The following is a 27,674-nucleotide window of genomic DNA, read 5'->3' on the forward strand; positions in this document are numbered from 1 at the left end:
CAAAGAATCGCCGGTTCAATCCCAGCTCAGAGTGGGTTGGGTGCAGTAGGACCAGCGGGTTACACGTGGGGGCTCGTCCGGGATGGGAGTGAGGTTTAGGGGCAGATTGTAACAGAGGCCAGCTAGCAAAGTGCTATGCAGGAAAACCTCACTCCTCTGACCTCTAAAGGTGCTCTAGCAACAGACACTAGAGGCCTTGCTCCTTGATAGAGCAACCGACTCGCATAGAAAGAATTCCCAGTTCAATCCGAGCTCAGAGCGGGTTGGGTGCAATGGGACCAGTGGGTTACATATATTTATCTGGGTTTTATCATTTTGGTGTTCATCTTTGTAGAGTTTTGACAACCGACATTGTATATAATGCATTTACAAATAAAGGTGACCTGACTAATCTCTCCAAACACCCCAAAATCATATACTTTTAAAAGGTGTGTCCCTTTAAACCAGCTTAATAGTGTACATCCAATTCAAACAACTGTCAACATGCATCTTAGTTTCCCAGTAAACCCCTATAAACCTGTACACACACAGGCTTTAACAGTTATACAACAGACTTCAATGTTTAAAAGCTTAAATATTCATAGTTTAATAATAATAATAATAATAATAATAATAATAATAAAACACTCAAATACAGAATCCAAAGAGGTACAACTTTATTTAATTGTAAACAACCAAACATTAAAAAAAATAAACTGCATAGGAAATGTTTAAAGTCCACAAAGACGATAAAACAAGACCGCAGACCACTTCATATTTTATATAGTCTCGTCAGCCTTATTCAGAGTAATAAATGACCGTTCTGTTGCTTTGGTTGAGGGGGTGACTCTGATCTGATGTAAAGTTACACACACACACACACACACACACACGCGCACACAAACACACACACACACGCACACACACACACGCGCACACACACACGCACACACACACACACGCACACACACACGCACACACACACGCACACACACACGCACACGCACACACAGACGCACACACACAAAAACCGAGAGAGATGTCAGGCCTCTTGGAGGGCTCCTCAGCCAATATAATCCACCTGAGAAGACAACTGACCTGGAATCAGCATTTGCTACTTTGATTCTACCCTAATCGTTGTATTTTAAAAGGCAAAATTGATTCCAGGTCAGAGCTTTGGGGCAGAATCTCCCCAAAGCCATCGCTTAGCCAGTCTCACAGCCAAGCCTCTTAAAAAAAAGCACTGAGACTTTAAGGGTTTTGGAAAGTATTGATGTACATATGCCAGTGCCTGAAAAACAGGTCTAAACATCTATCCGAGAAACACAGTTGCCCAAAACTAGTGTCTTATCAAGCTTGAAGGCATTTCTGATCATCTCAAGGCAAATGAAGTTTGTAGCAGCCTTTGAATGCAAACATTCCATTCATCTGGTAATTATTTCTTGTGATGGTAGTTTAAAACAAAACAGAGAGACGCATGCTGGTTTAAAGGTTATGGATTGTTCACCCCCTCACTGTGACATGGATGAAAATGATCCCATGGAATTCAATAACAGCATTATTTTACCATCAAAACAACACACAAAAAGCTCATGAGGTACTAAACAAAAGGATTTCACTATCAAACTGTAGGAAACAAATATTGAATTTTAATCAAATCTCTACAAAGCTACCTGAGTTGTTTTAATGTGTGTATACACATCTCTTTTTTTTTTCCTTAAGATAATACAATCAATAAAAGGGTCTACGACCACACAATTCTGAACTTACATTTTCTGTTATTCCCCAGTAAGGAAGAAGTCATAAGCTGGAATACACCAGAAATGGTGACAAAACCCGTACAATTAGAGACCAGAGGTCCAAAACAAAACGAAAACAAACGGCTATGATCTGAAATTCAAAGACACGGACTGAGTTCGACTAAATATCTAGATCACAGTTTCAGTCCTTGAATTGTCTCTCAAATGTACACTTGTAACGTGTCCAAATCACCGCTAAAGGGGTTTTACATACTTTTATCTACACTGATCTCTCTCGGGTCGTCAAATCCCACATAAAACGGCCGCCTGATTCTATAGCCAAAATCAACACTACCACCACCACACAGTCGGAGATCAGTTTTCGATGATAACCGTGGGAGCTGGATTCAAACGTTTACTTTAATATTCTCTCCATCTTTGGTCCTGCAGGGCACCTGCTCAAAACCTCGTGTTTCACACAAACTCCGACGTCCTCGGTTAAAACAGACAGCGTGTTCAAATATTAGAATGATCGACGCCAAAATGATTGGACAAACTAAAGCAAATAAAATAAAAGGTTTTCATAAATAACATCCACACGCGGAGGCTTCACTTGAACGAGGTCTTTGGCAGTTTTCCAGTTCTGATTCGATTCCAAAAAAAGCTAAAGCTAAGCTGTGGTAAGGCATCTGAACGGATGAGGTTACCTTACTCTGAAAAGCTATCTAGGAATAGTACAATCATATAGTCAACCACTCACCACAACTTAAATGATAATTCACTTTTTTGTTTGTTTGTTTGTTTTTGGTACAGTATAAAGTCCTTCCTCCATTTTACATCCACCAGTCTACAAGGACTTTAACAGCATGCAAAAATAATAATATAATATGAATAAAAGTACATTTAAAGTTGCCTCTTAAAGAGAGCAGGGGTGAAAACTTTACCGCTAAATAGTCAACAGATCAAACGTGATATTAATACTGTAAGACAGGGAAGATCTGTGTTGGTGGAAGCAGCAAATCTTTCTTTATTGCATAAACTCTTTACATCCATCAAACGGGGGTCTTCCGATACCCACACTAGTCCTATCGATTTTCGAAATCTAACTGTCTACTCTTAAAAAGTAACATCATCATGTAATAATAATAATAATAATTCACATCTCTCCTTTAAATCGCAACATAAATATGCCTGAGGATCCACATTGAAGATCTTGTTTAGAATGAGGTAATACGCAAAGAAACGAAAAAGATCCACTTTAGAAATACTCAAAAACCGTGACTTTCGGAATCCTTTTTTGGCACATGCCTACTTCCTATAGTCACCCTTTGGCAAAGACATTCAAATTTCGATTTATCTAGCATCACGAAAGGCACAGGTAACTACATGCAAGCACGTTAATACTCATGACAGGACACAAGCTGACTGCAGCCTACAGGAAAACGCGAGCACTTTCCGAATTAGGCCTCCCACGATTTCCCGATTTCCAATTTTACCTCGAACGCAAAACATCATGCTAGTTAACCCCAAAGGTTAAGGTTCTGGAAGTGGGCCTGCCACACATATGTACAGACTAGTCGGTGGTGCGGCACGCATTCAGAAAGCAGTTCCTATAAACGCTCATATGTTAAGACGAGAAGAACGGGGAAACATACAAAAACGAGCAAGGACCGGTTAATCCCAGAACGACTTTAGTGATTAATTCTCATTCGCAAAACTTCCCACAACAAGAAACGTTTTGAGGTATGACGTAATCTTAGTGACCTACACGTTTTCCTTCCGAGAGAAGTTTATATTGGGAGACTCGTGTGCTTTTGTTCCGCTGAATACCAGTGCTATATATTTCTACTCCTCTTTCTTCTTCTAATCAATTGAACGCAGAAGCAAACAACACTTTAAAGTGGTTACCCACAAGTCAGGCACAAACTATCCGATTTCAAACTGGGCTCAATTGATTCTAAGTGTTTTCAAATGATGTTACGCTGACGGAGTGGATGGTCTCCCTTGAGATCCTGCTTTAAATGGGCACAGGAAACACTGTAGGCTATGCTGTAATCAATAGAACAACAAAAACCAACTTGTGATCTGATGCAGCTGTTCATAATGAGACTCCTACAAGCTCGGCCTCAAAATAAAACAAAAATGAAAAAAGTCCTGGATTATATCCTTGTTTGTCAGTCATTCATTCATGTGCCTATATTTTAACGTTCTTTATAAATACCTTGCCTGAATCGTGCATTTGAAAAAGAAAAAAAAAAGATAAGGGCTAGGCCATTTTTACACTTCGATATTCTAGTTAGTGTCTACATTCTGTCAATATGTCCCACCGCGAAACTAAAAGACCTGAAGATCTTCTTTGAAGAAGATCCACTACTTTTTTCATAATTTCTAAAATAGTCATGGTGTTTGTTCTGCTGCTGCGTTTCTCACAGTCAGAGCAAAACTCTTGATTATATTATGAAGGTCTTAAGGTCTTTAAATTATTAGTCTAGCTTTGCAGTCTCTTTCATCAGTTACACAACATTCATTTTTGGTAACTGCTTGCATAATTTTTCAAATGGAAAAGACCATAAAGTGAGGTAAATGGTGTAATGAGGCTCATGGACCCAGAGGTATAATACGGTAAATGAGGTAATAAGTTTAGATGAGGTACGAGATAAAGATGATGTCCGATTTAAAATGTACACAAAAAAAGAACACATAGCAGTAGATATATCAAAACGTTATCCTAGTGTTTCTGCCAAAACATGCAGCTCTGTTTTCGTCCATAGTTATGAGAAACATTCAGGGATATAACTTGCGTTCTGTGCACAGTAACAATCAAGGAAAAATTGTGCGAACTGTGCAAATATCCAAACATTGCTTCATTTAAGTTTTTTTTTTTTCGTTTGTCTTTTTTTCTTTTATCTGTCATGTCCCTCACATTCTACGAGAAAAAAAAAACACTGAGGTAGACAATTTTTTTTTAACAAAACTTCACCGACTAGGTCTCTGCACAAACGCGAGTACATTCATACATAAGCTAGATGAGGTAGGTGTAATGCAGAGAGAAATTATTTCAAGAATGCAAGAAATTCCCTGAGAAAAAAAAGGAAAATAATAATAAAAAAAAAAGATTTGAAGACACATACCAAAAGCGAAATGCTCTCAGCTTGCAGCAGTCAAAACTGTGCTGTAACGGCAAGCATTTTGGTGTTACGTGATCATTGAGAATCGTACAAAACTATAAAGTCCTACAACTGCTGTCACCTCGCTAAGATCAAACTGCATTTGCTCCTGATAGATGTGCAAAATCTCCTTTTCTATTTGTCCACAGTTTTGGATTTCAAATCTTAAAAAGGTCAGAACATGAGGATTCGGTTGTTTCCGAAATCCACGGCCACAATCACTCCATCTGGGGTCACTGCTATACCAGAGGGGCGATCCATTTGCCCGAAGCCATTACCGTGAGTCCCAAACTTGCATAAAAAGTTGCCGTTGGGTTCGAACACCTGAATGCGATGGTTGCGGGAGTCCGCCACGATAATACGATCCTCCTGGTCCACGGCTACACCTTGTGGCCGCAAGAACTGGCCATTCCCAGTTCCCTCGGATCCAAGGAAGCGTGCAGACTGGCAGTCAGGCCTGATGACGAGCAGTCGATGATTGTTGAAGTCAGTCACAACAAGGTGACCTTCCTGATTGAAGGCCACGCCACGAGGGGAGTCGAAATGTTTCCATAGGGCACCTTCGAATCCATACTTGTTGAGGAAAGTTCCGTCAGGCCCAAAGAGTTGCACGCGGTGGTTGCGTGTATCTGAAACCAAGATCTTCCCCTCGAAGTTGACGGCCACATCCCATGGGTAGTTGAACTGACCATTTTTGGTTCCCTTCTCACCGAACTTGAGAAGAAACTGCCCATCGAAGGTGAAGATCTGGATGCGGTGATTGTCCTTATCTGCCACAATGATTCTCCTCTGGCTGTCACAGGCGACCCCGGCAGGGCGGTCAAACTGGCCCGGTCGTGAGCCCAAAGTGCCAAACTTGTGGTGGAATGTGCCACAAGGCTTGAAGATCTGCACACGGTTGTTGCTTCGGTCAGCGACCACCACATAGCCCTCCTTATCCACGCAGATCCCCCAAGGTCGACACAGTTGCCCGTCCCCATCCCCTTCTCCACCGAAAGACGCCATGGGCAAACCGACACCACCGTAACTGCGACCCGACTTCACCATCACCTTGAAAGGACTTCCCTCAATGTGCTGATTGCATATAAGCACAGACAGCAAATGCTCCCCCTCGCCTTTAGGCAGATAGCTGACCGTGTACGTTCCATCTTGGTGGTCGGAAACTTCTGCACTGGACAGATTACCATCCGGACTCATAAGCACGACCGAGACACTGTCACCACCGGACAATCTAGGCTCTCCATCATGATCATATCCTACAACGGTAAAGGATGCTGGCTTTCCTTGCAGCGCTCTCTTGATGCCTTCTCCGTGAGCTTTGGATGCTGTGGCGAAAGCTCCACTGCTGATGAGGCCCAAGGACTTGATGGCAATAAGAAGAGCCTGGTCTGGAGGGGTGAACATGATGCGATCGTCTTCTTGGGGCTGAAGAATGCAACGGAGGGATTTGAGCTCCTGTAGTTGATTTAACATGTGCTCGCGGGCTAGCAGGACGTCTATGCTACGGCCCTCTTCAAGAACCTGTGTCACTGTGGCAATAGTACTATCCAGCTTCGTGAGATTCTGGTGTAGTTTCTCAACCTGCAGGTAGAGTGACTTTGCCTTCACCTGGCGGATCTTCTCCACCTGTGCGGAACACAAAAATGGTACCTGATGTTTCAGAAAGTATTTCAATCCAAAGGAATGACTATCATACCAGAATTTACAGACAGACTTTCAAAAGAATTTCATTTACCTTCCAAAGCAGCTCGCATTCCCGTTCTTCCAGGGCTTTCTTATGACGGAGAGTGATTGTTTTTACTTCTGACTGCACAACCTTAGCCTTCAGCTCCACCTGTTCAGCAATGGCCTGGGCTTTCTCGATGCTCAGCTGAAAGAAAATTCAAAGAAAGGGCTTAGAGTTAAATCCATTTAGTAATTTTCAGTCACAGTTCCCGCATATCGTAATAACTAATAATATATAATAACTAATAGATAGACCTTCCTAAAACAAAAGAGCCATGCCTTGATTTCAAATGATGCCACACAATGGAGCGCAGGTGTCAAAGCCAGTTCCTGGAGAGCCGCAGCTCTTCACAGTTTAGATTTTAACCCTGCTTCAACACACTTACCTGTAGGTTAAGTTTTACTTTAGGAAATTAACAATGTCGTTTTTAAATTTATGGCAAAAAAGGTTTGGGTGAAGTTCTGGATCACCATGGACCAGGGATATTATGGAGCAAGTCAGAAGTTATGCTTCCATCATCTCTAATTCCAAATAGGCATCATATAGTTTTACTCTACAATTTACACTGTGTGCGCACATTTGTCCTCAAGGTGTGATCTGTGTTGCCCGCATGTTTTACCAAGAAGATTCAACCACTCTTAACACATCTCAGGAAAACTGGTTAAGATCATTTGTAGAACCATCAAGTTAATCTGGTCTTTACCAAGGATTGTTGGGAGGAGAGAATTAAACTCACAATCGGCCTGATTACAACCTGATCAAAACTCTGACCTAGGTTAAGGGTTAAAAAGATTAAGAGGAAGAAAGTGTGGGAAAGATGTGGGAAGATTGAGTGTGAAGGAAAATACAAGATCACCTAATCGGAATGCAAGGATAGAAGAGGGTAAGTGGGTCTAATACAGAGCCTGAACATCACAAATCAAATCAATAAATCGATATTCCAAGCTCAAATGTAAATGTGCCCTGAACAAAAACGAAGAGTCACTGATTCATTTGAGTGTCTTCTAAGCTGTTTCCATACACATTTTGGATATGCGCTTGTGCACATGCATTTTTTATGGGATAACAAAAATGAGAGTGACGGGATGGAATTAATGGACAAACCAGCAAACAGGCCACATTGCACAGCATTAGAAATGTTCTTCTGGAATTTTAAAATCTTTCAGCCAAAATCCATCAAAGTGGTTCAGTATTATTACAAAACTTTCTAGACGTGAGGTGTCCAAACTCAGTCCAGGAGGACCGGTGTCCTGCTGAGTTTAGCTCCAACACACCAGCGAGTATATGATATTTAGTAAGAGGTTGATTAACTGGTTCAGGTGTGTTTGATTAGGGTTGGAGCTAAACTCTCCAGGACACCGGCCCCTCAGGAGCAAGTCTGTACACCCTGTTCTACAGCATCTGCACCCCCAAATAGTGGTCAAGTGCCTTCAAATCCACAGTATGTTCATTGGGTTTCATCTTCTGAAGTACAGGTAATTTATTATATTTAAAAAAGCCCACAGTTGCTTCTAGTCTAGCAAATTCTTTTTTTTTCTGTTAGAGATTTAGTGCCAGTATATTAAGTGACAATTTTGTTCTCTCTGACTCATTGGATGGAAACTGTGACTTATTAGGCAAATGTTTTATGCAATATTCCAGTTTCGCACATAAATCAAATGTGCATCTTCGAATGGAAACGGCATCTGAAATATCTGGCACTACACCTCTTTTCTCTGTGTTCCCCTTTGAATAGTTACTTGTTGTGGTATAGCCAACAGTTTTTTCTAAAATGGAATATTACTTGATAAAGAACGAAATTGTCGGCACAGTGGCTCAGTGGTTAGCACTGTCACTTCACAGCAGGAAGGTCACTGGTTCGGGTGTCTGCTGGGTCATGGCATTTATGTCTTTTTCGATAAAAATCTATTACCAAAAGTGTTGGCGACAAATTTCATAATCGATACGTTATGTCACGTGACGCTTGATTATTTAAAAAAAAAAAAAAAAAAACACTTTAGTTCAGCACGGAGCGAAGTAAACACGGTCTATCTCATGAACTGATACAGAGTTCGGCACCTCATAGAAAAAGATGAGGAGGAAGGAAGTTTAGCAGCAGGGTAAATCACTACAGAATTCTAACTTTTTTCCATTTTGAAGTTAGAAACGTAAAGTCCCTGGTGCTGGTCTTTGCTCTTTATCTAGCTCGACAAGCATGACAAGTTTGCGTCCGCTCGTTAACCCTTAGCGGCGACTGAAAGTTTCAAACTGAGCTTTGGTGAGTTGGCTGGCGCTGAGCCAGAGAAAGACTTGTCATATTATCACAGTTATGCAGCATTTAAACCACCTAATGCTTATTTTATGTTTTATGTTTATGCTTATTTTATGTAAATTTACACAAGCACTGGTAAAACAATACATTTAGAGTTTGTAAAACACACAAGACTGTCCATGGAAATCTAACAATCCATTCAAATACAATTTGCCGATGTGTTTAATTCATATCAGATACACATAGTGAAACTAAAGTTAAATCTATTCTACTCTAAGTTCACCAGCCACTCATTTGCATGTATTTGTGGAGTAACTGATGAATTTATGTGCTGAATCCTGCATTTTCCGCTTTTATGAATGAGGCAAACACGCGGCCACGAGTAAACGCCCATCTTAAATTATAACCAGGATCAAGATCATTTATACAGGTAGCTGATAACATGAGCAAGTGTGTGATTATGTTGAATTAAACTGGAAAAAATAAATAAAGAGATACATCTGTCATACAGCGATATTGTGGCTGCTTTGTCACATAACAAACATAACAAACGTCATTAAAACATTAAGCGGACGTGCAACAACTTTAATCATAAGGTAAACACAAAACAACAGTGTCCATCTGGAGCTCCTTCACGGGACTCCAAACTTGCTCCATCGGGCTCGTGCAGCTCTCATCTCCCCCCACACTTGTCAGCGCTACCAAGCCCACAGAGCTTGCGCTATGCAACAGAATAATCGATTATTAAAATAAGCGTTAGTTGCAGTCCTATAATTATTATTTTTTTTAAGGTTTTCACCATTAATGGGTAGGACAGTAGAGAGTATTGAAGGGAAAGCATGGGGAGCAGAGAGAGGGGAGGGATCAGCATAGGACCTTGAGGTGGGAATCGAACTTGGGTCGCCGTGAGCACCGGAGTGTCGACGCACTACCACTACGCCATTGGTGCCACCGTTAGTTGGCATTTTTGTGTGGAGTATGCATGCTCTCCCCATGTTGGGTTTCCTCCGGTTGCTCCACCAAAGTCCAAAGACATTATAGGGGAATTGAATAAACTAAATTGGCTAGTGTAGGTGTGTGAATGCGAGAGTGTATAAATGTTTACCAGTACTGGGTTGCACTGGGTGTAAAACATATTGGATAAGTTGGCCACTGTCATTCTGCTGTGGTGACCCCTGATGATTAAAGGGACTAAGCCAAAAGAAAATGAATGAATGAAGAAGGAAATTAATTCTTTATTATACAAACGTCAACACGGTTTGATGCTCTCCGCTTGTAAATATTTACAACTGTCCCTTAAAATTGAGCCATCAATCACTGAACACAAACCAGTTAAGAGCCACATATGGGAACTGGGCGGACGTAGTAAGCAGCAGCAAAATGACAGGTTCAAATCCAGTAAATGAGATTATGCAGTGCTAAGGAGGACTAAGCTGTCAGGGGTCGGTTATGGAACGGGCCCTTCATGGCCAGCGTGCCTCTAGAATGGAGATTAGGTCCCTGAGCTGAGGTTATTGTTAAAACCTTGCATGCGCTTTCAAACCTATAACCGTTGGGAGACTTCCCTTTTAACACCATCTAGTAACAGGATTAGAGACACACTAGAACAAGCAGCCAATCAAGCACATGAAAACACAGGTCAGGCTCTTTCAGTGTTACAGGGCTGAGCCTGATCAACCTTTAGGAGAGGTTTATGTAATGGCAGTGTAAAGCGGTCAGTATGTTTGTAAATAATGGCTGGTGCAACAGAAGTTATCCATAAAAAGCAGCACAGACGAAACATCAGTATTCTACATTTAGGGCAGGGTGATGAGATAATAATAATTATCATAATTTTAAAAAACCCTCGATGAAATTGACACTTTCAATAAAATTCAACATAAAGCAGGGCTCGAAATTGCGACCATTTTGGTCGCATATGCGCCCGAAATTTTATCTATGCGACCTTAAAATATATTTGGGAGCATTTCTGCGAGTGCTTAAAATTGTTATGTGCGACCAGTTTTTACTGTAAAATGTTCACCACATGCGCGGATTCGGGAGAAATTCACGCAGAATGCATCTCTGCACTTGCAACGCGAAACGCAGCGCTCGGGAATGGTTTAAAACAGTTGTCATGTCAACTTGCTTCAGTAAACAACACTTGTCCAAGAGTAGAAGACTTCCATTGGCTTCAAGTCCGCTATAAAAAGTCTGTGGGATGGAGTTTTCAGGTAACTGTTTGCCACATCTAGCACGAGAGCTTCTGTTTAATCTCTTATATAATCGGCAGATAATGTCCGCCATGCTAGGGACAGCTATATGTCAAATTGAACACCACGTACACTATCGCGAACGGGCTTGCATTGAGTAAACTAATATCGCTACTCATAAAAATAAACCGGTATTGCTATTAACATGTATGCATATAATAAGCTACAATCTGTGTCAAAAGCATTAGTGCAATATCAGACAGTACTTGTGAGAACAGCACAGTTATACCGTTAACAGATTCATTTAAGTGCGTGCAGGGCAGGTGAGCGCTCCGTGTATGCTTTTGCTCACTCAGTTCTATTATAAAAATCTATTTTCTTGTGATAACGGGATTTCGTTGAGACATATTTTCCTCACGCTTGCATTTATATATATATAATTTTTTTTGCTTGTTAGTTTGATAAGTGTTGATTTCAAATACAATAAATATGTTTGTATAAAACGTGTAGTAACGGTGCTCATAATTGGTGGGTGCGACTAAATTTTGTCTGATGCGCCTAAATGTTTAAAGTTAGGAGCACCGGTGCTACCAAGCAAAAAGGTTAATTTCGAGCCCTGTAAAGGTTATGTTCCTTGGTGCCAGACGGGCAGGTCTGAGTATTTCAGAAACTGCTGATCTTCTGGGATTTTCATGCAAAACCATCTCTAGGGTTTACAGAGAATGGGCCGAAAAAGAGAAAATATCCTGTGAGTGGCAGTTCTGTGAGCGCAAATGTTGATGCCAGAGGTCAGAGGAGAATGGCCAGACTGGTTCCAGCTGATAGAAAGGCAACAGTAACTCAAATAACCACTCGTTACAACCGAGGTGTGCAGAAGAGCATCTCTAAACACACACCACGTCCAACCTTGAGGCAGATGGGCTACAGCAGCAGAAGACCACACAGGGTGCCACTCCTGTCAGCTAAGAACAGGAACCTGAGGCTACAATTTGCACAGGCTCACCAAAATTGGACAATAGAAGATTGGAAAGACTCTGCCCGGTCTGATGAGTTTCGTTTTCTGTTGCGACATTTGCATGGTAGAGTCAGATTTTGGCATCAACAACATCAAAGCTTACATCTATCCTGTCAACGGTTCAGGCTGGTGGTGGTGGTAAGCCGGTGTGACTAATTTTTTCTTGGCACACTTTGGGTCCATTTGTACCAATTGACAATCGTGTCAACGCCACAGCCCACCTGAGTACTGTTGCTGCTGACCATGTCCATCCCTTTATGACAGGGGTGTTCAAACTCGGTCACGGAGGGCCGGTGTCAACACACCTGCCTGGAAGTGTCTAGTATATCTAGTAAGAGCTTGATTAGCTGGTTCAGGTGTGTTTGATTAGGGTTGGAGCTAAACTCTCCAGGACACCGGCCCTTCAGGACTGAGTTTGGACACCCCTGCTTTATGACCACAGTGTACCCATCTTCTGATGGCTACTTCCAGCAGGGTAATGCGCCATGTCATAAAGTGTGAATCATCTCAGACTGGTTTCTTGAACATGACAAGGAGTTCACTGTACTTAAACGGCCTCCACAGTCACCAGATCTCAATTCAATAGAGCACATTCGAGATGTGGTGGAACGGGAGATTCACATCATGGATGTGCAGCCTATAGCAGATGCTATTATGTCAAAATGGAAAAAAATCTGAAGGCAAAATGGGGTCCAACCCAGTACTGGTAAGGTGTACCTAATAAAGTGGCCAGTGAGTATTTTACAATGAATGAGAACAAATTATTTCCATTATTCTCTTAGCAAATCACAGTACTGACATTTTTATGTACATTTAAAAGTATTTATGTTTTGTCCATTTGTATAATAGTGTTTTATAATGTTGGTAGTAGAGGTGGAATGGTTCACACAGCATAAAATACATAGCCTTATACAGTAATTTTTTTAAAATATTGTCAAGGTCATGTAATAAATTTTAACTTTAATTTTTGGGGGAATTATCCCGTTAAGAAGATAATATTGAGAAATGTCTCTGAAACTGGGTTAACAAGATTTTTAGAAAGGCGACATGACATGTTTGGGTTTTATTATCTAATTAAATTGCTTGTATTTGGCAAGTGTAATTCCACACCAGTGATATTTATAATCACATCACATTAAGTTCAATAGGAAAAGTCAAGCACAATTCTGTATCATGAAAAATCCCATGTGTGGGAAGCCCATTGGGGATGTATTCAAATGTTCCCGGCATGTTTGAAAAGCCGAAGCACATAAACTGCAATTGGAATTCCTTCCCTTTAACAGAAACCTCTTCTGCTTTTCACTTTCAAATTCACTTCGAGGTTTCCATGCCAACCAACTCTGCGTCAGTGGAAAAGGATGGATCTAAACAGCCCTAATGGGTGCTGTTTTCTCCCCCCACCGAGCCTCTTTGAAGAGCGTCAGAGAAATAGAAACATTTCCTCTGTGAGCGGCTAATGATACGCCCAGCGAGGGCCATCAGGGCGCTGAATAGAGGCAGTAAGCGAGCGCTGGCCTGGTGTTCTCCCTCTCTTCTGTTCTCTTCATTGAGGTTGAGTGGGGGGTGAAAAGCACAGTGATGCTAATGGAAAGTCAGCTTGATTCTACAGGCCCCCTTTTTAAAAACTCGCTTTACTTCCACAAAGCTAAGGGTCATGCAGTTACAATGTGCGTTAATGTACAAAAATCAAGTATTTAAATCAATTTACAACAGACATCTATGGAGCGAGTGCACTGGAGAGTGCTGAAATTATTTTCCAAAACATTTTTATTATTATTAGTCATTCAATATCTAATGCTTCATTTATTTAGATATTGGAACTACTTTTGTATTTGAACGAGTTTTAGATCTTTATTTATTTGACAATTCTTTAATTGTATGCCATTGCAGAGTTCTACCATGTATTTTGGTGATTTCCTATTAAAATTGAGGTCAGAAGCAGCGACCTTAAAACAGGGTTTCTGCAGATATCATAATGTCAAATTTAAGACTTATAAGACCTTTTTATGACCATTAAGTATTAAATTTAGGACCTACATCGCAATATCAAAAACACGCGAGAGAAAATGTAAAATCACTAAATTAGGGGTAAAATAAATGTATTTAAAGACAGGGTAAACGCACCATTGACCTACAGAAAAAAACAAACAAACATCTTAACGCTGATTTATACTTTCACCTGGCGCCGCATCTCGCACATCATGAAACGGATGAGGCTTTTATACTTGACGCGTTTGCCATTGAGATATTCTTTTAAATGACACGGGAGGTCAAAAGAAACAGACAGTAAAATCAGACAAATAAAAAGATTATTATTAGCCGCTTTCACACAGTGATACAGGTAAATATATGGAAAATTTCCGGAACGACTTTACCGGTAAATTAAAAAAAAGCGATGTTCACACCGGCGAGGACATTACGGAATTTTTCCGGAAAAGAGCATTCACACATCCATTCCGAAATACCGGTAAATTCTGACATCATCAACCAGAAATGAGGTCTAAACGGCTGCGCTTGTATTTGTAAACATTTGACCACATTACAAACTCTGTGGATGATCAGTATTGTGAACAACTTCAATGAAAACATATAGAGAAACGCTTTCACATGTCGAGTTGTACATGATATGTGTGTGTGCTGACGCTCACCGGCTGTTTCACGGGCACAGGCAAAGCTTGAAGGTAAACAAACAACGGCTTTTCATAAGCATCTTATCGATAATTATTCACACGGTTGGCATTAAAATGAACATATAAACGTTATTTGACTTATTTCTAGCAGCCAAATGTGTCTGGAAAAATATTCAAAGGCTTTTATTCTCAAAAACTGCGCGGATGTGAATGTGTCTGACTGTTCTATTTGGCAAAAGCAGACGTCTCACGTCAGCACGTTCTAGAACTGCATACACTCTTCCTGGCAATCTTCCTTCTGCGTTCACACAGCGCAGCATTCCAGTAAATAGCTGGTTATGTTACAACTTCTCTTTCCGGAAAATAGCCAGAACGAATTTACCGATATTTTCAAAAAGGGCCTGTTCACAAATACAGACCTTTCCGGAAAATTGCCGGTAATTTTCCGGAAAGGTCTGTATGTGTGAAAGGGGCTATTATCATTACTATCATACTACATATAGGTATCATTACTACCTTTTACAACCCCGCGGACACCCTGACATTTGAGCTACATTTATAGCAATAGCCAAAAATAGTGTCATATAGCAGATTTTTCTATTATGTCAAAAATAGTTAGTAATAGATATGTAGTATATCAAGTAAAGATCCTGTTTGATGAAGATAACTCCCACTGCCACAACCACAAATAAAACTAGTTTGCTACTAGTTTTTTTTACTGATATTCAGATTTTAAACAAGGAATCTCAAGTGTTGTTGCATACAAAGTAAAAAGACCAATTATTCAAATCCCCCCGGCAGGTGTTTGCATGTCTGTTTTAGAGAGGTTATAGGTGTTGTCTAACCTGTATGGCCTGTCTGCCCTGCTGCGCGTCTGCGAGGAGCTGGATGGTCAGCGCTCTGGAATCCTGCAATGCGTCCTGTAGGTATGTGAAGCTGTGACCCGCGTGTCTGCCCAAACTGCACTCTCTACAGATCGGCACGGTGCAGCTGTCGCAGAAGAACCGCAGGACCTGTGAACCAAAACAAGAAAAGCTAGGTCAAATTAACTGAATCAGTGATCAACTGTGGAGGACATCACAGGCACTTTAACACTCATAGACTCAAGCACTGGAGACAGTAAAGGTCTTTGCACACTGAAGTATAACATTTTTGTATGTGTTTTTTTTGTGTTTTCACATCTTAAAAGTTCGCCATTTAAATAAACCTTACACGTAGTGCAAGTGTTCATACAATTTCAGAAAAGTAGAACAAGAAAGAGGAATAGACGACATATTGTGTTCATCCAATACTGCATAGAAGGAGAGGAGAGAGTTCTGCTCATCAAAAGTGTATTAATCAGTGGAAATCAAGAAATTGGTGGAATTTTGATACATTGCTTGTGATTTTTGTACGTAAAAACAACTAAAACAAATCTGGAACGGAGACGGGTAGTATGCCAAAACATTTGGACGGACAGACACACACCAATCAGCAAGTGTCCATCACATTCAATCTACATTCAAGCACTGTGTTTGTCAAAGTTCTCTCGACAGATCTCACTATGAGTGAGGCAGAGAAAGTTCAAAACAAGGTCCGCTTGTACGCTTCAGCGTAAGTTTATAAGTTGAATAACCAATCAGTGTGCTCTCTTCAGCCGACGGCCAATTCTACACGTTGAATTCGACCAACAAGCTCCACCACTAACCCAACTAGCCAGCCAACAAAGCCCAAAAGCTACCCATCAGCTTGGTGTGTCCCGGCCTTTATATAGCATTTTAGTACGACATCCTGAGCCATCTTGTTTAAAAAAAAAAAATAAGAAAAAAAAACATAAATATTTAGAAATGATTTTGATAATTTGACTAAAAATAAAGTCATTAAGTTGCCACCTCGACAGGCATCCGACTGTAAATGTGTTTTCCCAGTTACCCCCCATTTAGATCAAACTGAACACAAATGTAAATGTTAATTCAACATGTGAAAAGAAAGCAGATTAAGCTAAAACCACTCTATAACTCTGAGCTCATAAGCAGTTGCACATTGGTCAGCAGCCAGGAACCTAAGTGGTAACAGTAACATGCAATAAAAAGATGTGTTTATACATCTTAAACATTCTTATAGGAGCCAACAGTAAATAAGCACACTCAAACCCAGTACTTTTTTATTCTAAAATAAAACCAAAGCTAGAATATTTCGTCACCTCTGACACCCACACTTTAACCCAGGTTAGGGACAATGCATTAAATGTAATTATAGCTACAAGGAATGAGTTACAATCATCCAACAACTAGCCAAACTAGCCAATTACTTGACTACTTTATATAGGTTTTTTTACAGAGTGGATCCATGATCGAAAAATAGCCTACTGAGCTTTTACCATCTAAATTGTGTTTAGTCACAGGGATTAAATGGCAAAACTAAGTCAATCCACCACTTAAAAACGATCAAAATTGATTTAATTGGACGACGATGACATTGAGAAAACTGTTCTGTGATAATGACAGCCGTTTGCATAGTCATTTAATGAACTACAGCTCATGTGAAAATACCACTATAACGTGATTTTACTCCAAACTCACTTCATAACTGCTAAATTATTCTGTAAGTGGATTCCATCTTCATGTGATTATTAGTCACGCTAAACCAATGAAAGCAGTTAAGCATGTTTATAATGCATCTCTTGTGTTGGGACAACATGAAGGAATCAAATGAACTTCTTTGTTTTTATAAATCTAAGTGGATCGAACATAAAACTATTAAGTTGTCCCAAATAAAACCCTCAAGAATTGTGCCGTTTCAATTCAACTTAAATAAATAGCTTCAATAAACAGCAAACATTTTTTGAGTGTATGAGGATTTCCTGGATTTCTTCTTGGTGGGTGTTTAGAGTTTCCATGTGAGAAAGCGACATATTTACTACTGATTACACAACCATTGACGAGATGTGCATGACAATCGCAGCTTTGTTATACTGAGTATGAGAGTGCATCTCAAACCTTACTTCCAATGCAGTGTTGTGACAACCCAAATAGTTTAAAGGGCACCTTTTTTACCTCTTTTTCAAGATTTAAGATGTGTCTTTTGTGTCTCCAGAATGAGTCTGTAAAGCTTTCAGCTCAAAACACCCATCAGATTATTGACTACACCTTTCTAAATCTGAGACATTTGAGCTGTTATGACATTGTAGCTGTTTTTTGTTGCCTGTTTCTTTAATGCCATAGAGCTCTCTCTGTATTGCTCTGATGTGTGTATCCTTCACTTAAATAAACAGCACAGTGACAGACAAGAAAAAAAGCAGATCTCCCTTACTACAGTTATTTGATGTATTTGTGGAGTAAATTCAAGCCTTTCTGCAAGGATGAGTCACACACAATGCCATTATAAATGTTCACGCAAACACACAAACGTTTAGCTTTACACGGTTTTTGCACGGCAAATGTGACAGGATACACAATAATATCCACTGCTGTATGGACATCAGTTGTGTTAATGTCCAAATTAAACCTGATTTAAGTCCTAAAACCAGGATTGAAGCGTCTTCTTTTATAATTGTACTGATACCCGGCTGTGGTGATGAATTACAGCAATTTTACAGTATTTAATACAAACATGCATGCTTTTGAAACATTTTCAACTTGTAAAACTCATTCTTGAGGTGCAGATGATCACAGAGAGCTGAACAGAGCTTTTAATTCCAGTTGCTTTGCGCATGTCCTGTCTTGTTGTCTGTCAATCAATTCAGTGGTGGGCCTCAGAATCGCAGGGATTTGGCTCCTATTTTAACATCAGGAATTTAAAAAAAGAGATTTATTATGTTTCTGTCACTCCAATATGAACGTGGACACTATACCTATAAACTCTTTGAAATGAACGCAAAGTAGAAGAATTTCCCCCTTCAGCTTGGGTTTGGGTTTCCTGTGATCTGACAGACTAATGATGGCTTGTTCAAAGTCTATTGTCATGTCACTCCAGGTCAATTCATTGTGTTTTCAAAATACATTCATAAAGCTTTTCTGTAGCTTAAAGAGTTGAGTTAAAGAGAGGAAAAACTAAATGATTTGAGAAAACCCTTAAAATTATAAAAATGTAAAATGACTACAAAATATAATTAAAAACAAAGTAAAACTTTTTATTCATTACTGCAACATTAAGATAAATTCACTGCTTAAATCCAAACCGGAGCCATTCAGGCTTTGCTTTCTTGAGTTTACAATGACAAGCTTCAAGTGTATAATTGGGCTGAACTCTCTCTCAACCAAACCAAAGCTCCACCTTCCTCAAAGTCAAACTCAGTGTCAGGTACAGTAACCCAGAAGAGTTTTCCTGCAACTTAATGACTTTACCAAAAGACCAGATCAAACGCTAATTATATCTCACTTGGCAATCCAGCGGCAGCAACTGCGTGTAAATCTAGAGTCGTGATTCCACTCGAGTTACCTGCTCGTAAAAGCCGGTCCCCTCTCTGTGGACCAGATGCTACAACTTCACTAGTGTGTACAGAGGTCACATGGCAGCACGTTTTGGGAAGCAATGTTTGGGACTGACGGGAATTGGCAGGAAGGATCATGGAAGGGTTGGGAGGATAGCAACCACCCAGGGTTCCCATGTTCCAACTGAAACATTGGTGCAGTGGTTGCCTGGTTCAGTTAACTCAAATTTCACTCGCACTATGTGTGGAATAAATGTATTTCCAACAGCTGGTAGGATTCAGAGCGTTTGCTGTTAATGTCCCAAACTATCCACATGATGTAACTGTTAAGACCAAAGTATTGTTCCATTCTGTTTGTTTGTACTTTGTGCTATTTCTGGGAAACATACAATACACAGAAAACATTACAATACAAATTGTTTATGTACAATTATCAAATTACCCATAGGCAGGGTTGGGTAAGTTACTTCTAAAAAGTCATTACTTATGAATTACATCAGTAAATTTGTATTTAAATGACATTTTTAAAAAGTAACTTAGTTACTCAATAAGATGATAATTAATGGTGCAGCTTACACTAAATGCATTAACGCAGGCAAAACAAGTAGTGACAGAAAACACCTTTAATAACCTAAGAAACTCGGCACATACTGAATAACCTACCACAACTTCTTCCGTCATCATTATATTTTACAGAAAAGCCTAAATGCTTCATACATATAATTGAATGATACGAGAGGCGATCTCTCTGCGATCGTTACAAATTTATGATTAATGTAAAATAAGAGTATTAATCATTGGGTCATGTGTGTTCCGAACCATGGGTTGTGATCCGTACGAATCACAGATCAACTATGATCTGTAACACCACTACTATAAATTCAACGCTTAAATGTACTACATAAAAATAGTCAATGCCAACAGAAATATTTCTGTAATGATCATACTAAAATAAACATCTGAGCCGATCAAATAAAAACAGCAACAACAACATTGTGGAGTTTAAACACCACAAATGACTGAAAAACTTGGCCGAAATTCGGAATTTTATTGGTTGTTGTCATTTTACTTGAATACCGGTGATTGGCTATTGTTCACATGCTCAACATATATGATTGGCTCCAATGATCATTCTTCTTACTCTCCTTGCGGAGCGATAACACAAATACATGCACATTGGAGCATGCCAACACAATGACCAACGAGTATTGACTTCTCACTGGTCTTGCTTAAATTGAACTTAAGTTCGTTTCCAAATTTGGTGTGGAAAAACTTGTTTGTGCAGGTGTGAATACAGCAATCACACTATGGTGTCCACCAAACAACTGGACTGAGACCCAGTTGAAACGAAAATACCTGTAATGTTTAAGATGCAATTATGTGACCTCGATCCGACACTTTTGCAAAAAGCCCTGCCTGTTTTAATTTATCGGGATGCCATAATTTGAGTTCTGCACCCATCAGATGTTGCCATCCATCAGCCATGCTCTCTAATGAACCACCATTAAAAAAACAGCTCGACATCTAATACAAGTTTTATCGATAATTAACAGAAAAAGGCACTGTAGTGTTTGGTTGTTTTGCATTTTTATAATACACACCACAAGAGCCCAAGCATTTCTGCTTAAATAGCTGAATTTAGTACAAAGCATGGGACGATAACCGTTTTCAAGGTATACCGCAGTTTGAAAAGGTCAACGTTTTAAAACTGTCAACATTTTCTACAATACCGTTCCTATGGTATGTGTAAGATTTTTTATTTATGTTTTTTTTGTGTTGTTTTTAGGACAACAGAATAAGAAACAGCAGAAAAATACATCTTAAGATGCCATTTTAAATTGCAAAAAACATTTGTTTTAGAAACAAATGAAGACAGCAGAAGTCAATTCATTCAGCCTGACATGTTTACTGTTCCAAAATATTTTAAATGTTCCTCGAAATAAAATATAGGAGGCGAGAGATCTGAAGAATGGACGGCAACTTCAACAGCCTTGGGTATCAAGACATTTGTGCTGCCCATTACATTACAAACTACAGGAGAGGGCAAATTCTTCCGCAGGATAGTGCTCCTTGCCATACTTCAGCCTCCACAATGTTCTTAAAAGCAAAGAAGCTCCAGGATTGGCCAGCCCAGTCACCAGACAAGAACATTATTGAGCATGTCTGGGGTAAGACAAAGGACGAGGCATGAAGATGAATCCAAAGAATCATGATTAACTCGGAGTCCTGCAAGGCTTTCTTTGCCATTCCAGATGACTTTATTAATAATTTATTTGAGTCATTGCAGAGATGTATGGATTCAGTCCTCTAAGCTCATGGGAGTCATACACAATATTAATTATTTTTCCATTGTACCATGACTTTATATTCTATACTGTAAATTATTTTTATTAAGTGAGAAGACTTTGTCTAAGCAAAGTTAGACCATACTGTCCTAATTACATAATTAAAAATTAAGGCATGATAATATTTTATTTTGGTAAAATAAGTGTAATCTAGAGGCCTTTGCCTTTCTTATAAGCCACTTCTGATTCCAAATGATCAACTAGAAGTCAAGTTATTATTTGTTGTTGCTTAAACTTGGATAGGCGACTAGACATCTGTCAGGTAGTGGTGTGGGTTGCAAATATTTGAGAAATTTTGCGAAATTACAGCTGGCCTCTGTGTTCCCACTTGGCTTCAATTGTTTACTTGCTACATCACTTCATTACGCTTTGATTTGTTGCTGAATAACCAGTCAGAGCTCTCTCTTCAGCTGACTGCCTAAGCCGTTTCAACTTGTTTGAATCGGGCCAACGAGCTCCGTTGTTATCCCAACTAGAGGTACTTTCGGCATCCCTAGGCACATTAGTTCAGCACAGTAAGGCCGTACTCACACTAGGTACAGTTGCCTCGAACCGGGCCAAAGCATGCTTGCCCCCTCCCCTCCCCCTCTCGTCTCCCCCAACGGTCCTCACTCACACCACAATCGGGCCTGGGCATGCTTACGTCATCGCTGCTGCGCTGTTCAGTAGAGATGCGCTCTTAATCAGCAGCACAGTGGAGATTTCTCTAGGTATATTGTTTCAGTCGTTTGATATGCAGTGACATGCAGTCAAGTATTTCGCCAAACAGTCCTTAGGGATGCGGTGACACACAGGCAGATATTTCGCCAAACAGATCCGCCACTTTTGGCGCTCATAAACAGTCATAAAGCTCTCGTGCTGCAGGAATGAGGAGGTTTGCTGAAGGTGCGCAGCTGTCGTGCAGTGAGGAGTTTGCGTCTTTAATAAACTACGGCAGTTTGCGTTCACTGAACAGTAAGACTCCTTAATTAATCCATATGAAACAGTCCCTTAAAAATCACGTCTCGCTTTCAGTTTCGGGCTTTGGCGTGATTTGCACTCACACTACAAATGCAAAGCCCAAGTGAAGCGCTCAGGCCCACCTCTTCCAACCAGGCCAGGGCCGGCCAAGTAAACTGAGCCCGATTCAGCACACTCACACTTCTCAAACGATGCGGGAAACGGGCCTGGGCACGGCATAGTGCGAGTAGGCTCTAAAAGACCTCATTAAGTATCTCAATACTTAACGTATCACACGAGATGTCGACTACATCATAGCGATCACCACAATTACCCTTAGCATTCCCTGACTGCAAAGATGCTTTAAAGCAATAAATACATCTTTTCCAAATTCTTCACCATAAGTCAGGCTAAGGTATAGGTTTCTTTTATAGAATATATTTGACCGAACATCAAACATCCTGCAAAGTATCTAACGCTAAAATAATAATAAAAAAGATCCATATGCTTCAAAGAGACTTTCAAGAGCAAAAAAGTTTTATGATCTAGCATTTTCAATTTAAATCTAGAACGACTGCTTATTGAAATCCGTTTTAAATAAATTACTTGCATCAGCATTAAATTGTGAATGACAGGCAAAACTTTGTTTAAAGACTACAAAGGCTACTACGCTAATTTAAGCACCATGAGGTAACCGCCAGGCAAACTTAAACTGCCCTCTGCTCTCTAATCTTTTTTTCTGGGAAGTCACACATCCCCTTTGAGGTTTTCTCTTTTCCCAAAACACACATGGACGAAATTTCTCTCTCTCTACACACAGAACCACATGGCCCTCCACCCGTGGTGGGAGGTGTCTGCCCATTTAAATGACCTTATTGGCTGCCCATGAGAAGCAAAAACAAAATCAGCTGGGCCTCTGGCACATTGGATTCCGGAGCGCACACGTGTGTGTTTTAGTGAAGCGTGAATGAGTCTGTACAGACACGCCATGCAGACAGCTGAAGTCCAATCTGCTGCGCTTTCATTGAATGAAGAGAGATTCTGCACCTTTACATGCCCACCAAAGAGAAGCTAACTCTAGATTACATTCGACATTAGTATGGGCTGGCTAATCGTACAATTAAGCTAAATAATAATGGCATCAGACCAGGAATAAGGGATGAGCTGTAGCTGCATTTGCGATTGGATTATATCAATGAGATCAAGCTTTCCGTTAAGCTTCAATCCTCTGTTGATGTTGGCCTTTCTACTTGTTTAGGTTTTACAGGTAAAAGCATTAAACTGATCTCTGAATAAAACCCAACTAAACAGCCGATCTCATTCACTGAAAAAGTAAACAATTTTGTAAATGAAACCAGCACATGAACATTAATGACAGAACCATACACGTTCACGTTTTTGTAAAAAAAAAACAAATAAACACCAAAACATAGTGGGAATAAATAAAGTATTTAGGTTGTAGCAATTAAAGTGAAAGACCGGTCAATCAACATTCATACTCTCACCTATGGTCATGACCTTTGGGTCATGACAAAATCTCGGATACGAGTTTCCTTCGAAGGGTGGCAGGGCACACTTTTTAGATAGGGTGAGGAGTTCTGTCACCTGGGAGGAGCTCAGAGTAAAGCTGCTGCTCCTCCACATCGAGTGAAGTCAGCTGAGGTGGCTTAGGCATCTGTTTGGGATGCCTCCTGGACGCCTACCTTGGGAGGTGTTCCAGGCATGTCCCACCAGGAGGAGGCCTTGGGGAAGACCCAGGACACACTGGTGGGTCTATGTCTCTCGGCTGGCCTGGGAACGCCTCGGAATCCCCCCAGAGGAGTTGGATGAAGTGTCTGGGAAGAGGGAGGTCTGGGGTTCTCTCCTAAGACTGCTGCCCCCAAAACCCGGCCTCGGAAAAGCGGTTAAAAATGAACGAATGAATAAATGAATGAATTTGCAGCATTGCACTTGGATCTACACTACAAGAATATTTTTTTTAACCTTCAGAATCAAATGCCCACTGAAAACACTGGAATTTTGTTGATTGTATGCTTATTGAATAGTCAGTCCTTGCAAATTCTCCCATCGTGGGGTACTTTTTGAAAAGGATCATTAGCCAACTAACGTCGCAAGTTCTGTTGTTACAAACATAATTCACTGATTTGTTGTTTCCCAAATCCATCATTCCAACAAACATTCGCAAATTGTGTCAAACTTTGATTCTAACTACAACTCTACAGGTGTAGTTGCAAGCGTACTAGGTCCTGATTGTGTTCTATTCCTAGCTATGCCTTATTCCAGTGGTTCTCAAACTGTGGTACGTGTACCAATAGTGGTACGCAGGCTTCCTTCTCGTGGTACGCGGAGGAATGAAATATGTCATGTACAGGCTACACATGTCAAAATTTATCAAAAATGATGTATAAAATATGCCATATATGACATATAGCCTATATTTCTGAGGTAATATGCCATGTTTTTTAACTGTGCAGAGCTGTAGCTGCTTTACTAGGCCTACTACGCTACTGTATCTCAATACTGCTCATTTTGGTGGTACTTGGAGAGACAAACTTGATCAAGTACCACCTCAGAAAAAAATTGAGAACCACTGCCTTATTCCTTTCCAACGTTCCAACATTTAAACTTGACATAATGTAATTTGCTTTTAAAGTATTTGGTCACTTAATTTTGATGATCCGTTTGTTGAAACCAAGTTACAAATAATTCTCATTAGATTATATGTTGTGTGGTTGGTGCGCCTAACTTGTATAATAACTATATATATAAAAAAGCCCATCTATGGAGGGGGGTATGTGCATGTTTGACTTTAATGAGGCTGCTCGTTTACAAAACACAATAATGTAACATAGCAATGAGGTTAAGAAAATAAAATCAGGTTTGTATACGTGTAGTCAGGGTGCGAATTATACATGGATTAGGGGGTCAACTTTTTGGGAATGTAAGTTTGTGTAATACATGCTTTAGTTAGTCAAATTTATGCATTTATTAATCTAATTCATTGATAAAACGTATTTAAGTTTTGAGTGTTTTGAGGGATGTTTAGTGGACTCTGACCTACAGTATCCTCTTATTAGCTATTTTAGAAGTTACTGTAGGTCAAACTATATAAACTATGCATCTAATTCTATTTTATTTTTAGGGCATATGTTGATGCAAACATATTTTTTTACAAAAAAAAAAGAGAGAGACTTACAGCTCTGTAGATCAGGTGTCCCAACCCCCAACAGAACATTGAGGCTGATTTAAGAGTGGCGGTCACCAAAGATAAGCCTCAAGACAAAGACTTGTGCTGTGAACATTGTGCCTATCAGTCTCATTAGGTGAGGTTATTATAACAAATTAAACAAATTATACTATAGAAATTATAGCCCATGACTGTAAGACTGTTGCACTTTTTTGTGCTGTCAATATGCTTGTGTTTATCTAGACATATTGCTTTGTGCGCAACATTTGTATATTTATAACCACCTCTAAGGAATGTGGACGTCGTGAATCACTGCATTGTTATTTTGGGGGTCACGGGCTGAAAGGTTTGTGAACCCCTGCGCTAGGTCTGCCTGTTTCAGAGTGTTTGAATATTGTCTGGTTTTGACTGATTGTTGTGATTATGCATTCACAATGGTATGAACTGTTAAAGGGGTGGTCAAATGTATATTTATATTATATATTGTTTTAATGAATAATAATATTTTTTAAGACACAGATTAGAAAAAGCCATTTCTCACTATTAAAGAGTTTAGACATCCTTTAGGGGGAGAGATCAAGTGTTGAGGGGATCAATCCCCACCAAACCCATCAGTAATTTGCACCCTGTATGTAGTCAATTGAGAGGAAAATATCTTTTATGCAGTCCCCCTGCTTACAAACATGAATACACATAATTAATAGTGAATAGAGGTGTGAACTTACACTAGTCTCACGGTTCGGTTACGATAATCATGCCATCGATTCGGTTCAATTCGATATTTTGGTGCATCACGGTGCATTGACGGTGCTTTCCATACACAGTTTTATATTTTCTTCACAGCAGCAGTTCTTGTATTAAAATGTATGAATACATTTATATTTATATGCTATTTGTAATACAATTTTGTAATTTAATACAAACGGTCAGATATAGAAACTGTAACTTTAAACAAAACGAGCATTTAGCAAATAATATAAACAAATATAAATATCCAGCTCAATTTCTGATCCTTGTCTAGTTCTCTTACACCCCTTTGATTGGTCACACCCTCAAAAAAAAAAAATGGTTGCGATTGGCTCTTGCGCGCTGCGTTCTTCACAGATGTGTGATACTGATAAGCGGCAGCGGCGATCTCACAGCTGATGTATGATAGACACGGTGGAGAAAACTCTGCAGACACGCGCTCGTTTCTGGATGCAAAAGTAACGCTGTAAAACAGCCGAGAAGAGAAGAAAAACCACGCCAGCAGGTCAAATGGGCCACTGTGTCTGTGTGAGAAAGAGAGAGAGAGAGAGAGAGAGAGAGAGAGAGAGAGAGAGAGAGAGAGAGAGAGAGAGAGAGAGAGAGAGAGAGAGAAAGACAGAGAGAGACAGAGCGCGCGCGCGCGAGAGAGAGAGAGAGAGAGAGAGAGAGAGAGAGAGAGAGAGAGAGAGAGAGAGAGAGAGAGAGAGAGAGAGAGAGAGAGAGAGAGAGAGAGAGAGAGAGAGAGAGAGAGAGAGAGAGAGAGAGAGAGAGAGAGAGAGAGAGAGAGAGAGAAATGGAGTAGGCTACTTTCATACTCTCGATCTCAGTGAAATAGGGGCTATAGTTGTATATGTCAGGGAAAGACTGATCCAGCAAACACACACAGTGAAATTGTGCACAGTTTATGAGTTTTAAGTAGTTAAAGCGCTGTAAATACTCGCGATCCCCTCAATCGCGACAGAGCGCATATGAGGTAAAGGACGTCAGTAATAACCGGTTATGATTATTACTGAACCGATACCGAATTGTCCGCGTCTGCATCGCAGTACACAGAAAAAAACGATTATTTTTGACACCCCTAATAGTGAATGAAGGACTGGCTTTAGAAGGACCGGCTTTGAACTGCCAAGCAATTCTAACTTGTCTTTTTATGTACTGAATTTAATTAAGTGAAACGCCATCAGACGTCACAAAACAATTCCTGTTCTCCCTGTGGCAGTATCCTGGTCATAAGACAGGAAGTTAGTCCTGTACCCGCAAAACCAAAACACAAGCCTCAGGATCCATCACTATCTCAAAACATAGTCTGCATGCCATAAGGGCTTCTTTGATGAGCTGCCAGAGGT

The 27,674-nt window shown here is 40.1% G+C and overlaps 1 protein-coding gene across 1 annotated transcript in view; it reads right to left on the bottom strand.

Annotated features, from left to right (window-relative positions):
- Positions 1-632: 632 nt before the first annotated feature.
- The window catches only part of trim71 (tripartite motif containing 71, E3 ubiquitin protein ligase), a 50,644-nt gene continuing 23,602 nt past the window's right edge, over positions 633-27,674 (bottom strand). The window contains 3 exon segments of the mRNA NM_001301331.2: positions 633-6,511; positions 6,621-6,755; positions 15,545-15,712. Of these exon segments, the coding sequence (NP_001288260.1) occupies positions 5,060-6,511; positions 6,621-6,755; positions 15,545-15,712 (1,755 nt within the window). The 3' untranslated portion in view covers positions 633-5,059.

The sequence above is a fragment of the Danio rerio genome, chromosome 16 (genome assembly GCF_052040795.2).
Source record: "Danio rerio strain M-AB ecotype USA chromosome 16, GRCz13ab, whole genome shotgun sequence".
Lineage (NCBI taxonomy): Eukaryota > Metazoa > Chordata > Actinopteri > Cypriniformes > Danionidae > Danio > Danio rerio.